A 12841-nucleotide genomic window follows, 5' to 3' on the forward strand; every position below is an offset into this window, starting at 1 on the left:
GACATGGGGTCTGTGCCTGGCTCTGCCACTGACCTGTGGGTTGACATTAAGCAAATTATTTCCTTTCTCAGTGTCCACATCTGTAAAATGGGCATAATGATACTTACCTCCTTTGTAATGCACTTCGAGATCAATTAATAAAAAGCATTATATAAGAACTAGATATTGTTATTGTTAAGTACAGTGTTTAATAGAGCCCTTAGAGATGAATTTAGTCCTCAGATAATATAACAGTCATATTGAGTCTGACCTATGGTTCCTATAGCTCACTCTCCTGTCTTCTGACAATGGCCAGTGCCAGATGCTTCAGAGTGAATCAACAGAACAGGGCAAATATTGGGTGACACATCCCTTGTCATTCATTCCCAGCATCTGGCAGTCGAAGGCTTAGGGACACCCAAAGCATGAGGTTGCATCCTTGACCAGCTCGACTAATAGCCATTGATGGATCTATCTCCATGAACTTATGCTAATTCTTTTTTTGAACTCAGTTATAGTTTATATCTTCACAACATCCTTTGGCAACGATCTCCACAGGGTGACTGTGGGTTGTGTGAAGAAGTACTGCCTTTTGTTTGTTCTAAGCCTGCTGCCTAGTCATTTCATTGAGTGATCCCATATTCTTGTGTTACGTGAAGGAGTATATAGCACTTCTTTATGCTCACTTTCTATATCAATCATGATGTTAAAGACCTGTAGCATATACCCTCCAGTCATCTCTTTTCCAAGCGGAGCAGACCCATTCGTTTTAATCTCTCCTCATTTAGAAGCTGTTCCATACCCTTAGTCATTTTTGTTGCCCTTCTCTGTACCGTTTCCAACTCTAATATCTTTTTTGAGGCAGGGCAATCAGAACTACACACAGAATTCAAGGTGTAGCTCTACCATGAATTTACAGACTAACATTATGATATCTGCTGTCTTACATAGACAAATACACAACTCCCAGAGATGTGAGGCTTAAACTATCTTATTTGCAAGCTGAATTTGACCGTTACAATCTAAAATATGATGCAGGATTTTCTTTTAGACAATCAGTGACAAACAAGGCAGGCAGAAAAGATAGAAGATCATCTCCTCTCCTCCCCTCCCTTAAGCATCTATTGTGTAACATGATATAAAGGCAAACAGGTATGGCTTCCAGCATTGTTTTTTCCCAGGGTTAGGAAAAAACAAAACCAACCAGCAGTCCCCTGTAGGAGTTGAGATTAGTTGAATAGGAGCTAATCATTTACAGAACATGTAAGCCTCCATTGCCCTCTACCTTCTGTTTACATTAAAGAGCAGTCACTGTCAAATTCACAACACTGCTTCTTTCTGTTTGCAAAAGTGACAGTTTATAATGTTAGCACACAATGAGCTACTAAAAATTAAAGCCCAGTTTTAGGCTACCAGATATGCCAGTTGGTTGTTTGGTAAAAGAGATGGCCCACTTAATACTATGCATATGAAGGGAATAATTCTAGCTCTTTGTCTTATGTGACTCAATGCAATGCAGAATTTTTTTCCTCCCTACCTATACTGATAGAAGAAGGCTAGCCGAAACACTATTCAGCACAGCCCCAAGGGAAAGCAGCCTGCCTCATTGGAGGTGTAGCCAGGTCCCCAGGCCACTTGCACTATAGTGTGCGTGCACTACTCCTTTCTGAAGCACTAACACGTGCACTGTAAAGCATGTCTCATGCAGTCAGACTGAGCCATCCCATCCTGCCAGACTAGCCAAGAGATCCTGTGAAGTGTCAAACACATACTATTTGCCTGTCTCCCTTGATCTATTTGTGGCCATATGCATAGGCTGAATAATATTCCTTATGGATTGGAGTTAATATAGTTATTTACAGATTCTTCTTTTTCCCTCTCTCTTTTAGGCAAGCAAACAAAATGGGAGGTCGCTGAAGAAGAGAGCTCAAGATTTCCTTCTCAAATGGAGCTTTTTTGGGGCCCGAGTGATGCATAATCTCACTCTAAACAACGCTTCAAGTTTTGGTACTGTAGGCTTTATAAAACCCTTCTTTTTGAACTGCCTTCTTGGCATTCTATCCAGACTGCCCAAGATTGTGAAATTGTCTTCTAGCTAATGTTTCTCTGACCAGAGCCCAAGCTATTATTTTGTAAACATTGCCAACTGTATTTTTAAAAAGAATTCTTAGTAGTAATTAGTTGATAACCGAGAATTAATGTCAGTTTTTAAAGTTTTAATTTTTCTGTGTCTTTTTTGAGCTAGTGGTAGGAGTTAATTTCCCAGTGTGTGAAATGGGGATAATGACACTGATTTTTGCAAAGCATGGAAACCTAAATCGCAATAATAATAATATCATTAAATAATAATGGTTAAATGTGTGATGTAAGAACAAGGAACTATTATGACTTGGCAATAAAATCCACAGTTGTATTTCCTAAGATAAGAGGTGCAGATAAATTATTTTAAATCAGAATAACACATCTGAATCAATATGGCAAAAATAATTGTTTTTCACATTAAGCCATTTTATAAGGAATTTAGCAAAATATCTGCTCTTGGATAATAGACCTCAAACACCACATTCTGCTCCTATTTGTTTTAAGATCTAAGGTTCACCCTTCATATACTTTGAGGCTTTTAACATTTTAGTGTCCTTCAAAATGGACATTTCTAAATTCAAATTTTTTAGCATTACGTGAAAAATCACATTGCACTGATTTCTCAAATTATCTCAGTATCGGAGGTTACATTTTTAACTTTAATTCAAAGGATATTTGAAAAGGCTGTCGTGAGAGGTCTGTTTTGAATGTGGCATTTCCTTGAAATCAGCTCCAAGACTGTGTCGACCATTGTCTGGTTATTTAGCACAAGACAAACAGAAATAGAGCAGAGTCAGGCTCATTCTAGCAGAGAGCAGCTTTATCTACCTCCAGTGTGTGCCCTCTTCATGTATAAAGCATGTCTCACTTTCATCAGTATTTTTCTTTGATGTAATTAGTGGCCAAATAGCTTACAGGACAGTAAACATATTGAGCTAGGTGGGCCAGTGCAAACAGAGATTAGAGTGAGAAGTTAGGCACTATTCCTTGTTGGTCTTGGCAGGTCATTTAAAGTCCAACAATTATTTGTTTGTTTCACTTGCTTCTTGTAAAGTGTTGAGAGATGGTCAGAAAGATAATTTTGCTACACTCTCTCTTCTCTTCTCCCCCTACCAAGGTTCTTTTCATTTGATCCGTATGCTACTAGATGAATACATCCTGCTAGCCATGGAGACCCAGTTCAATAATGACAAAGAACAAGAACTCCAGAATCTGTTGGACAAGTACATGAAGAATTTGGGTAACTTGATTAAGTTTAATTCTTTTTGGTTTTATTGATTTATTTAGGCCCTGACCCTGCAATGTACATGCTTAACTTTTAAAAACAGAACATGAGCAGTCTTGTTGACTCCAGTTGGTCTACCCATGTGCTCAAAGTTAAATATATGCATGAGCCTCTACAGGACTGGAGCCTCGTTTCCCCATTTAGGGTACATAGCAGTCAGGCCTGCTGACGGGGGCAAAGAGGGCAACTGCCCCAGGACCCAACAATTCTAAAGGGTCTGGGGCTCACACCGCCGCTACTGCTTATGCCACAGCAGCGGTCCCCGCGTCCTAGGCCCTTTAAATTGTTGCTGGAGCACCATGTGGCACACTTCAGGCAGCTCTAAGGGTAGGGGGGCAGTACATCGCAGTCCAGGTGGCACTGAGGGCTGGTTGCATCCTGCACTGCCCCTTCTGCCTCAGGTCCCACCCTTCTGGGAGCGTGAGGCCAGCCTCCCCTCCCCTCCTTGCCCAGGAACCAGGCATGACTGTCAACTTCCCTGGCAGCAATTAAACACACTCAGCAGGCCCGGGTCAGCTGACTTGGTCTTGCAGATGTCTGGCTGCTGGGCTATAAAACTGTTGTGTAAATATTCGGGCTCATACTGGAGACTGAGCTCTAGGAGTCCCAAAACCCAGACCAGGACTAAAATGTCTAACTTAGCAGTTTTTAGCGCCACAGCCTGAGCCTCACAAGTCCGAGTCAACTGACCAAGGACAGCTTCAGTCATGTCACAAGTCTTTGATTCCAGTGTAAATGGGCCCAGGTTGAAGTATTACCATGAGAAAAAGCACAAAAGGATCCCTTGTAAAAAAACATTTTAAACTTTCCCAGAGATCATTCTACTCCCACACTGATGCTTATATCATACTCCAGGTACCTTGCTGGGCCCACCGATGGGGGAAGGCAGAGGGGACTGTTACCCTGGGGATACTCAAAAGGGCCCATGGGCTCCCAGCTGCTGTCACGACTAATGTGGCAGCAACTCTGGAGCCCCCGGCTCTTTAAATCACCATGCAAAGCACTGCACTCCAGGTGGCACTCCGAGCTGGCTGTTCCCAGCCCTGTCTCTTCTGCCAGGGACCCTGCCCCTTCCAGGAGCGTGGAGTCCCCCCCTCCCCTACACACACAGACACCTTGCCCAAGCACTCATGGAGATTGTCAGGCCCCTGCACCTCGCCATGAGGTGAATAAAGCTGAATAAAGCACAAGAAATTGCATTTGGACCAAATTCAGCTTTCATTTACACCATATAAATCCAAAGTCCTGGGCTCAATGGATTTGCTTTGAATTTACACCAGCCTAAATTAAATCAGTCTTCAGATATTTGTTTCTTAATGGTCAAATTCTGCTCTTTGGAACAAGCACATTGATTTAGTCTGAGGATAGAAATCGGCCTTTTTTGTTGTTTTGAGCTTTACAGAGCTTTGGGCTACACAGAATTTGCACTCAGCTTGGGGACTCAGGTGGGACTTAAAAAGGTGAAGTGAAATTCCAGCATGACTGAAGACAATAACAAAACTCCGAGGGTATGTCTACACTACCACCCTAGTTCGAAGTAGGGTGGTTAATGTAGGCAACCGGAGTTGCAAATAAAGCCCGGGATTTGAATTTCCCAGGCTTCATTTGCATATTGCCGGGCGCCGCCATTTTTAAATGTCCGCTAGTTCGGACTCCATGCCCGTGGCTACACGCGGCACGAACTAGGTAGTTCGGATTAGGCTTCCTATTCCGAACTACCGGTACACCTCGTTCCACGAGGAGTAACGGTAGTTCGGAATAGGAAGCCTAATCCGAACTACCTAGTTCGTGCCGCGTGTAGCCGGGGGCACGGAGTCTGAACTAGCGGACATTTAAAAATGGCGGCGCCCGGCAATATGCAAATGAAGCCCGGGAAATTCAAATCCCGGGCTTCATTTGCAACTCCGGTTGCCTACATTAACCACCCTAGTTCTAACTAGGGTGGTAGTGTAGACATACCCCCATTGATTTCACTGGTGCCAGGCTTTTACCCATGGTGTGCATTGAGCTTTAGAAGTGATGAAAAGAACAAATACTTTTTGCTAAGCAACACTATAAAATGTATGAGCTTTAGGGGCTTTGAGCTCTCCTTCACTGCCCTTCATGTGATTAAGGTTTAAATGTTATGAGTCTAATTCATTCGTGATGCAATTCAATTGACTTAATGGCTTGAATGTTTCCACTTACTTCACTTACACTTCCAGAGGGATGAATTTGACCCAAATAATTACCATTATTGCTTCATTAAAGAGCAGTTCTTCTGTTATGATGTAGCTCGATGGGCATAGAACACAATGAAAGGCATTAGATTGGGGAAGGGGAAGACTAGGTTGACCCCAATAAAGTTGCATATATTCAGTATGTGAATATATACTGAAATATTCAGTGAAATTTGGAGGCTTTGTAGGATTTTTGTATTTAAGATAAGAAATCACAGTAAATGAATCACTAACAGGTCCCTTGTGTTCTCATCAGCCCATTCACAGGCTGTATATTCACAGTGAGTTTACATGCTGTACATAAACAACCACAATAAAAAAATTCTTATTCTTTCTCAGATGCAAGTAAAGCTGCTTTTACTGCCTCACCAAGCTCCTGCTTCCTTGCAAACCGCAACAAAGCTGCTACCCTTCCTAGTGACACTTCAGTCAAGAACGAGTGCCTTGCAGAGCAAACTTATGTGTCACTGTCAGCCAACCAGCACAGCAGTTTACACACTGGTTTGAACCCCTTCTCCACTGGAGACAGTGAAAATATGCAGCTAACAGGTATTATTCAATTTTTAAGCATTTGGAAGATAATGGGGTAATAAGGACTTAACTAACATGTATTTCTCATGAACAAATCATGCAAAACAACCTAATGTCCTTCTTTGACTGGGTTATTGGGCTGGCGAATAAGAGGAAATCTGTAAATATTATATATCTTGATTTTAGTAAGTCTTTTGACACAGTCCCATGTGGCATTTTCATAAGCGTTTGTAGTCTAGATGAAATTCTTATGAAGTGGGTGCACAACTGGTTGAAGACCCCAGTACTTATCAATGGTTTTCTGTCAAACTGGGAGGACTTATCTAGTGGGGTCTAACAAGGGTCTTTACTAGAGCCGGTACTATTTGATATTTTCATTAATGCCTTGGCTATCAGAATGGAGACGATGCTTATAGAAATGTGAATTACACCAAATTGGGAGAGGTTGCTAGCATTTTTCAAGACACGATTAGAAGTCAAAAGGACCTTAACAAATTGGAGAAGTGGTCTGAATTCAACAATTTAAAATTCAATAAAGTGCAAAGTACTTCACATAGAAAGGAAAAAAACCGCACAACTACAAAATTGGAGAAACTCAAATGGTTCAAAATGATGTGGGTTTACAATGGATCACAAGTGGAATATCAGTCAGCAACATGGTGCCATTACAAAAAAAAAGGCTAATATAATTCTGGGGCATATTAGCAGGAGTGTTGTATATAAGCCATAGAAGGTAATTGTCCCACTCGACTCAGCACTAGGGAGGCCTCAGCTGGAGTACTGTGTCCAGTTCTGAGCACCACAAGGTGTGGACAAATTTGTGAGAATCCAGAGAAAAGATACAAAATGATAACAGGATTAGAAAACATACATTTTGAGGAAAGATTTTGAAAGGGCATATTTTAGTCTTGAAAAAATCTGGACCTGAGAACTATCTTCAGGTATGTAAAGGGCTGTTATAAAGAGGACAGTGATCAATTGTTCTTCATGTTCACTGAAGGTAGGACCAAAAAACAATGGGCTTAAAACATTCTGTAGCAAAGGAGATGTAGGTTAGAGATTAGGGGGAAAAAATTCCAACTATCAGGATGAATAAACAGTGGAATAGGCTTCCAAGAGAGGTTGTGGAATTCCCATGATTGGAGATTTTTACGAACAGGTGTGAAGGATCATCCTGGAGTCATGCCCCTGGGTGCTGTGTTTGATAACCGCTCAAGGTCCCTTCCAGCTCTACAGTTCTGTGATTCTATACCTCAGTCTCTTCTCCTTGCTGATATCATGTCTTTGTTAGTCCATACTTACACAAAGTTACTAAAGGAGGAAGACTATGCTATAATCCCTCTCTGCTCTTTAGCTGGAGCTGAAGCAGTTCATGATTTTAGTTCTGAAGTTCCCCAGTTCAGTCCTATAGGGTGGCCAATAGGGTGGCTGTCACATTAAATGGGAGTTTGTCTGAAATTCGAACTGCTGTGGATCTCGGAGGCATGGGTTAAGTTTTCTTTGAGCAGTGAGTGGACAAAAGCATTGTTATCTCAAGCATTTGAGGCCCACAGCAGTTTGAATACCAGATGTGCCTCCCTCTCCATGCAATAGGGTGGCTGCAGTGTTGGCCAGTGCCCCAGGTTTGAACAGCATAGAGGGGGCCTGTAACACTCACTCACTAGTGTGTTATATTTACCATTTTGGAAAAACCATTGTTACTCAGCATCTAAGTATATCACAACATGAACATAACCTAATACTAATGTTTGTTTCTTTCAGGTCAGATGGAGCTCTCTCAAAGCACCGGTCAGCTGATGACTCCACCCATTTCCCCAACCATGGCAAATCGAGGAAGTGTGATCAACCAGGGCCCTATGGCTGGGAGACCGCCAAGTGTAGGCCCAGTGTTATCCACACATTCCCACTGCTCTTCCTATTCAGAGCCCCTTTACCAGACTTTGTCACAAACCAACCAGAGCTATTATGGAAGCAATTCCAATTATCAGGCCCTGTTCAGGACCCAGGCGCCTACCCCTTCAGGAGTTTATCACCATAGGGCAGAGCACAGTCGATTCACAGCCTTGAGTGAGCAGCAGTTCTCCAGAGACTACTTCAGTAGCAGTTGCGCTGTGTCGCCATACAATCCCAGGTCTCCCTCCAACTACGCCCCCCCTTCGACTACACAGGACACACACAATATGCAGTTTTTGAACACTGGGAGCTTCAATTTCCTGAGCAATTCAGTGTCTGCTGCCTGTCCGGGAGCAACATATCCTCCTAATGCTTCCAATGGTATTAATCTTTATGAACATCTCCCTTTCTTTCGGACTGTTTATTCATATGCAAAGGCAGTACGGGCTTTTTGTGTCCTTTCTCTTACAAATAAGGTGCTTTGCAGTTCCTGTTCACTGTGGCTGACCGCTGCCCTGATGGAGCCACCTGGTGCTTCAGCCGGCCTGCTGCTGGCTCAGATGGACTCCTGCGACAGGGCCCCAGACTGCCAGCCCCCTGGCAACCAATCCGGTTGGGCTCCTGGCCCCCAAAGAGCTCCTGCCTCTGGTTTTCCACCAGAACTCTCTGGGCAGGCAACATCTGGACATAAGAACATACATAAGAACATAAGAATGGCCTTACTGGGTCAGACCAAGGGTCCATCTAGCCCTTGGTCTGGACCATGAATGTTGCCTGTCCAGAGAGTCCCGGTTTAGAGAATTCAACCTGTACCATTATAATTAGAATTTTCTTTGCTTGTATTTTTTCTTTGCTGTCCATTTCAAAATTTATGTATGAACCCAGGGTTGTGAGTTCAATCCTTGCGGAGGCCATTTAGGGATTTGGGGCAAAAATTTGTCAGGGTAGGTACTTGGTCCTGCTGTGAAGGCAGGGGACTGGACTTGATGACCTTTCAAGGTCCCTTCCAGTTCTAGGAGATAGGCAATCTCCAATAATTTAATTTATTTATGATGCAGGGTCACATTTTCAAAGGGGCAGAATTCAGTTAAGGATATAAAGCTGAATAGTTGCTCCACTGATTACTTGATTGTGGATGATATAGGTTTGAGTCTGACTTTGATTCACTCTTTGCTGAAACCGTGGGCAAGTTTTTAGATTATCTTTTCTCTACTCTCTCATTGCACATAGGTAATGTTTTAATGTTTAATAAGCCATGTGCCAAGAAATTAACTAAGAACTACATACTATTGCTAATTAGGGGAAACTTAAAACAAGCTTATTTTATAAAATGCGGATTTACTGTAGCATAATGACTAAAACTAGTCACTTGTAGCTAATTTATGTTAGTCCTATAAATAATCCTTGTTGTTTTTTTCATATACATATTCAAGAGAACAAAACAAAGGTAAATAGTAAGAATAAGTGGTGTTTGGAACTAGATCCAGATATTACAGCCAGGGAATAAAATTTGAATTCAAGGCCATACAAAATTAGTGGTTTGGAGTACATTCTGGGGTACTGAATTCTTGTATGACTGGTAGTTCTAGTTAGCTTTTCTCCACAGATTGACCAGAAACAAAATATTGGCCCTTTCTGGTTTGGAATTTAACCTGGAACACTGCATTTTAATTTAGAGATTCTGATCTTAGACCCCCTAAAACTCAGTAGGCTCAATTTTAAGCATTTGTTTTTTAATGCATTTCTGATAATCATATTTGCACATCAAGAGCATGGTCTATCAGCAGTTCTCAAAGCACTATAGTAACATTAATTAATTTAAATCACACAGCACCCCTGTGATACAGAAAAGTACTGTTACTCTCATATGACAAATGGGGCAATGGAGGCATAGAGTTATAATGGTTTGCCCCTGGCCATAATGCTAGGCACTAACAGATATAGCAGTAGAACCCAGATTTTCTGACTCCCGGTTATGCTCCACTAGAGCAACCATTCTTTTCTATACAGTTACTTTATTTTAATTTCTTGTCAATAGGATACTATGGGAACAACATAAATTATTCAGAATCCCACCGACTTGGATCAATGGTGGATCAACATGTTTCTGTAATCAGTAGTGTGAGCAGCATTCGACCACTGCCACCGTTCAATGACATTCATGACCCCCTCAACATTTTAGATGACAACGGAAGGAAACAGGCAGGCTCATACTATACAGACTCATCATCTTCAATAGTCTGTCGGACCCCCCTAAGTAAGTACCTCTGATGATCAAGCAAGGACTGTGAATCTGGGAATCCCTTCATATAGTGTAATCTAAACACATTAGCCAAATTCTGTAGTACTCACTTAAAGCAAAACATCCACTGTGGTCAGTGAGTTTTACTGGAGTGAGAACCATGTCATCCCAAGGTGTTTGGAAAGGCAAGTATTAAGAATAAAGGACTATTTCTTCTTCCTTTAATTCCATGGAAATCAGCTGCTTTAATTCAGGGCTTATTTTGAGTCAATGTTATGAATGAGGTCAGAAGAGCTGCACAGAGGATGTTAATCACAGCATAATTAGTCTCTAGTAGGGTATGTCTACACTTGCACCCTCTTTTGAGAGAGGGATGCAAATGAAGACATTCGAAATTGCAAATATTTGCATTACTGCGCTTTTGAAATAACAGACACTGTTAAGACACGGTTATTTCGAGAAAAAACCCTTCTCTCGAAATAACCCTTATTCCTCATACAATGAGGTTTACCAGTTATTTCGAGAGACGGGTTTTCTCTCGAAATAACCGTGTCTTAACTGTCTTATTTTGAAATAGCGCTATTTAGAAATAGCGCCATAATGTGAATATGCAAATGAAGCATGGGATATTTAAATCTGGAAAGAGGGTGCAAGTGTAGACATACCCTATATGAATAACATGTATTTGCTTCTAGACACCAACTATTTGATTTCCTTCCTCTGCTTTTCTGCTTACCTTGTGCAATAAACTGCAAAAGAGGCAAAAATAATGTCTTCTATTTTATACAGGTAACGGCTATGTCTGCACTACAATGATGTATCGGAATTTGCATATCTTTTTCCGTTAGTTTTTTTGGAAGAGCGGGCCAAATTTCAGAAAAGCCTCCTCTTTCAGAAGAGCCCTTCTTCCTTGTGGGAAGAGGAAGGCAGGGCTTCCAAAAGAGCGCGTCGACTCTTCCGCAAAAAAAAGCGGAAGAGCAGTTGCGTTCCCTGGATGTGGCAGAGTTTTTCCAAGATACTTCTGGTATCCCGGAAAAACCCCATAATGTAGACATAGCCAATGTGTAGAGCTAGTCAGGAATCTTTCAACAAAATGTTTTTGTAAAAAAATGCCAATTGGGTGATATCGAAACTGGTGCAGTAAGTGTAGCCTACGAGTTAATTCGGGAATGAATGGTGCTAGATGCGGGAGGAAGAGGAATAGCAAACATGATTCATTTTCCATGGTTTGCATTAGAGACAGGCTTATGCTGTGAAGTTCTGTCTCATGGCTGGATTCCTAACTCCCTAAAAATTCAAGTTTGTTCCTCCAGATCTGGGATTTTACATTATCCTTTTATAAAGAGAGGAGTCATTTGGGGAATTCATATCTGAATCCAGAAGAGTTCAGATTTCAGCCCTACGCTACCTGTGTTTAGAGAGATGGCATGTCTGAATATAGGCCTGTATCTAAAGTAAAGTGTGTATTAAGATAGACTCCAATAGATAACTTGTAGTGATAGTTGCCTTTCTTTTCATAGCTTCAAATATGCAAACTGCAATATCTGCATCGTCCTCCCAATGCATGTATGGAACATCTAACCAGTATCCTTCTCAGGAACCACTGGACTCCCATGCGCAGCCCAATAGAGAAATGGTGTCATCTTTACCACCAATCAACACTGTCTTCATGGGAGCTGCTGCTGGAGGCACCTGAATTAGAAGAAGTATTTTATTTTTTACACTTATTTTCCAGTTCTAGCTTCAGGTGGTTTTGTTAGTTGACAAACCCCATCAATAACTGGAATGAAAAAGCATTAAAATTGGTCTTAAGGAACCCATCCTGAAGATATTATCACCCAAAGAGAAAACAAGCTGCTCTCAGTTTGTGCTCTGCACATGAATTGCTCAGAAATTGTCTCCACCAATTGTCTCTCCGAAGTCTTAACTTCAGGGTGAGCAGAAAGAACCAATGAGTCTTGAAAATATGTCTGAGTTGTGAAGAAATGATTATTCCCATTTCTAATTTATTAAATATACTGTTTTAGTCTTTCACATGCATATTTTTTGTATAAAAAGTGTTTATTTAATACCTGTGATGCTTGTTATTTATTAGGATTGCAGAATCACTGTTTACTTTCTCTTGTTTGACAAATAGTCAAATGTATGTGTTCTACCTCCTATGGAAATGTTTACAAGGTCAATTTTTTACTGCTTCAAATCAATCTAAATCAAAATTCTTCAGTTTTCTACAGTTGTATATTAAAATATCAATTTCAAATTCTTAGTGCCTTATGCTCCTACTTATATTAGAGTCCACAAGAATCACCCATATTATAGGGCAGATCTTTCTTTTAAAATAATAATAACGAGGCTTTAAACACTTTCTTACTTAAATCACATCTTTAGAGGCTGCAAATATTATCCTCTAAATATATCATGACACAACCTGACATTGTTGCCAGATAACTGCCATTAAATGGAAACTGTGCCACAAAAATGTACAGGTACAGTCCAGTGCTGATTGAAGTCAGTGGAAAGACTGCCATTGCCTTCAGTGGGCCTTTGACTATGGCTCTCTGTACACACAACAAATGTAGTGGAAATGATCGAAACACATTGCAAAACTCC

General features: G+C 41.1%; 1 protein-coding gene across 2 annotated transcripts in view; it reads left to right on the top strand.

The window, feature by feature from the left end:
• Positions 1-12494, top strand: part of RFX6 (regulatory factor X6) — a 57177-nt gene extending 44683 nt beyond the window's left edge. For both annotated transcript variants that reach the window (XM_006123056.4, XM_014573630.3), the window contains exons 14-19: positions 1869-1986; positions 3179-3301; positions 5905-6114; positions 7858-8370; positions 10028-10246; positions 11752-12494. In XM_006123056.4, coding sequence (XP_006123118.2) covers positions 1869-1986; positions 3179-3301; positions 5905-6114; positions 7858-8370; positions 10028-10246; positions 11752-11927 — 1359 coding nt within the window. In that variant the 3' untranslated portion in view covers positions 11928-12494. The remainder of the gene's footprint in view (positions 1-1868; positions 1987-3178; positions 3302-5904; positions 6115-7857; positions 8371-10027; positions 10247-11751) is intronic.
• Positions 12495-12841: the final 347 nt, after the last annotated feature.

This window comes from Pelodiscus sinensis, chromosome 3 (genome assembly GCF_049634645.1).
Source record: "Pelodiscus sinensis isolate JC-2024 chromosome 3, ASM4963464v1, whole genome shotgun sequence".
Classification (NCBI taxonomy): Eukaryota; Metazoa; Chordata; order Testudines; family Trionychidae; genus Pelodiscus; species Pelodiscus sinensis.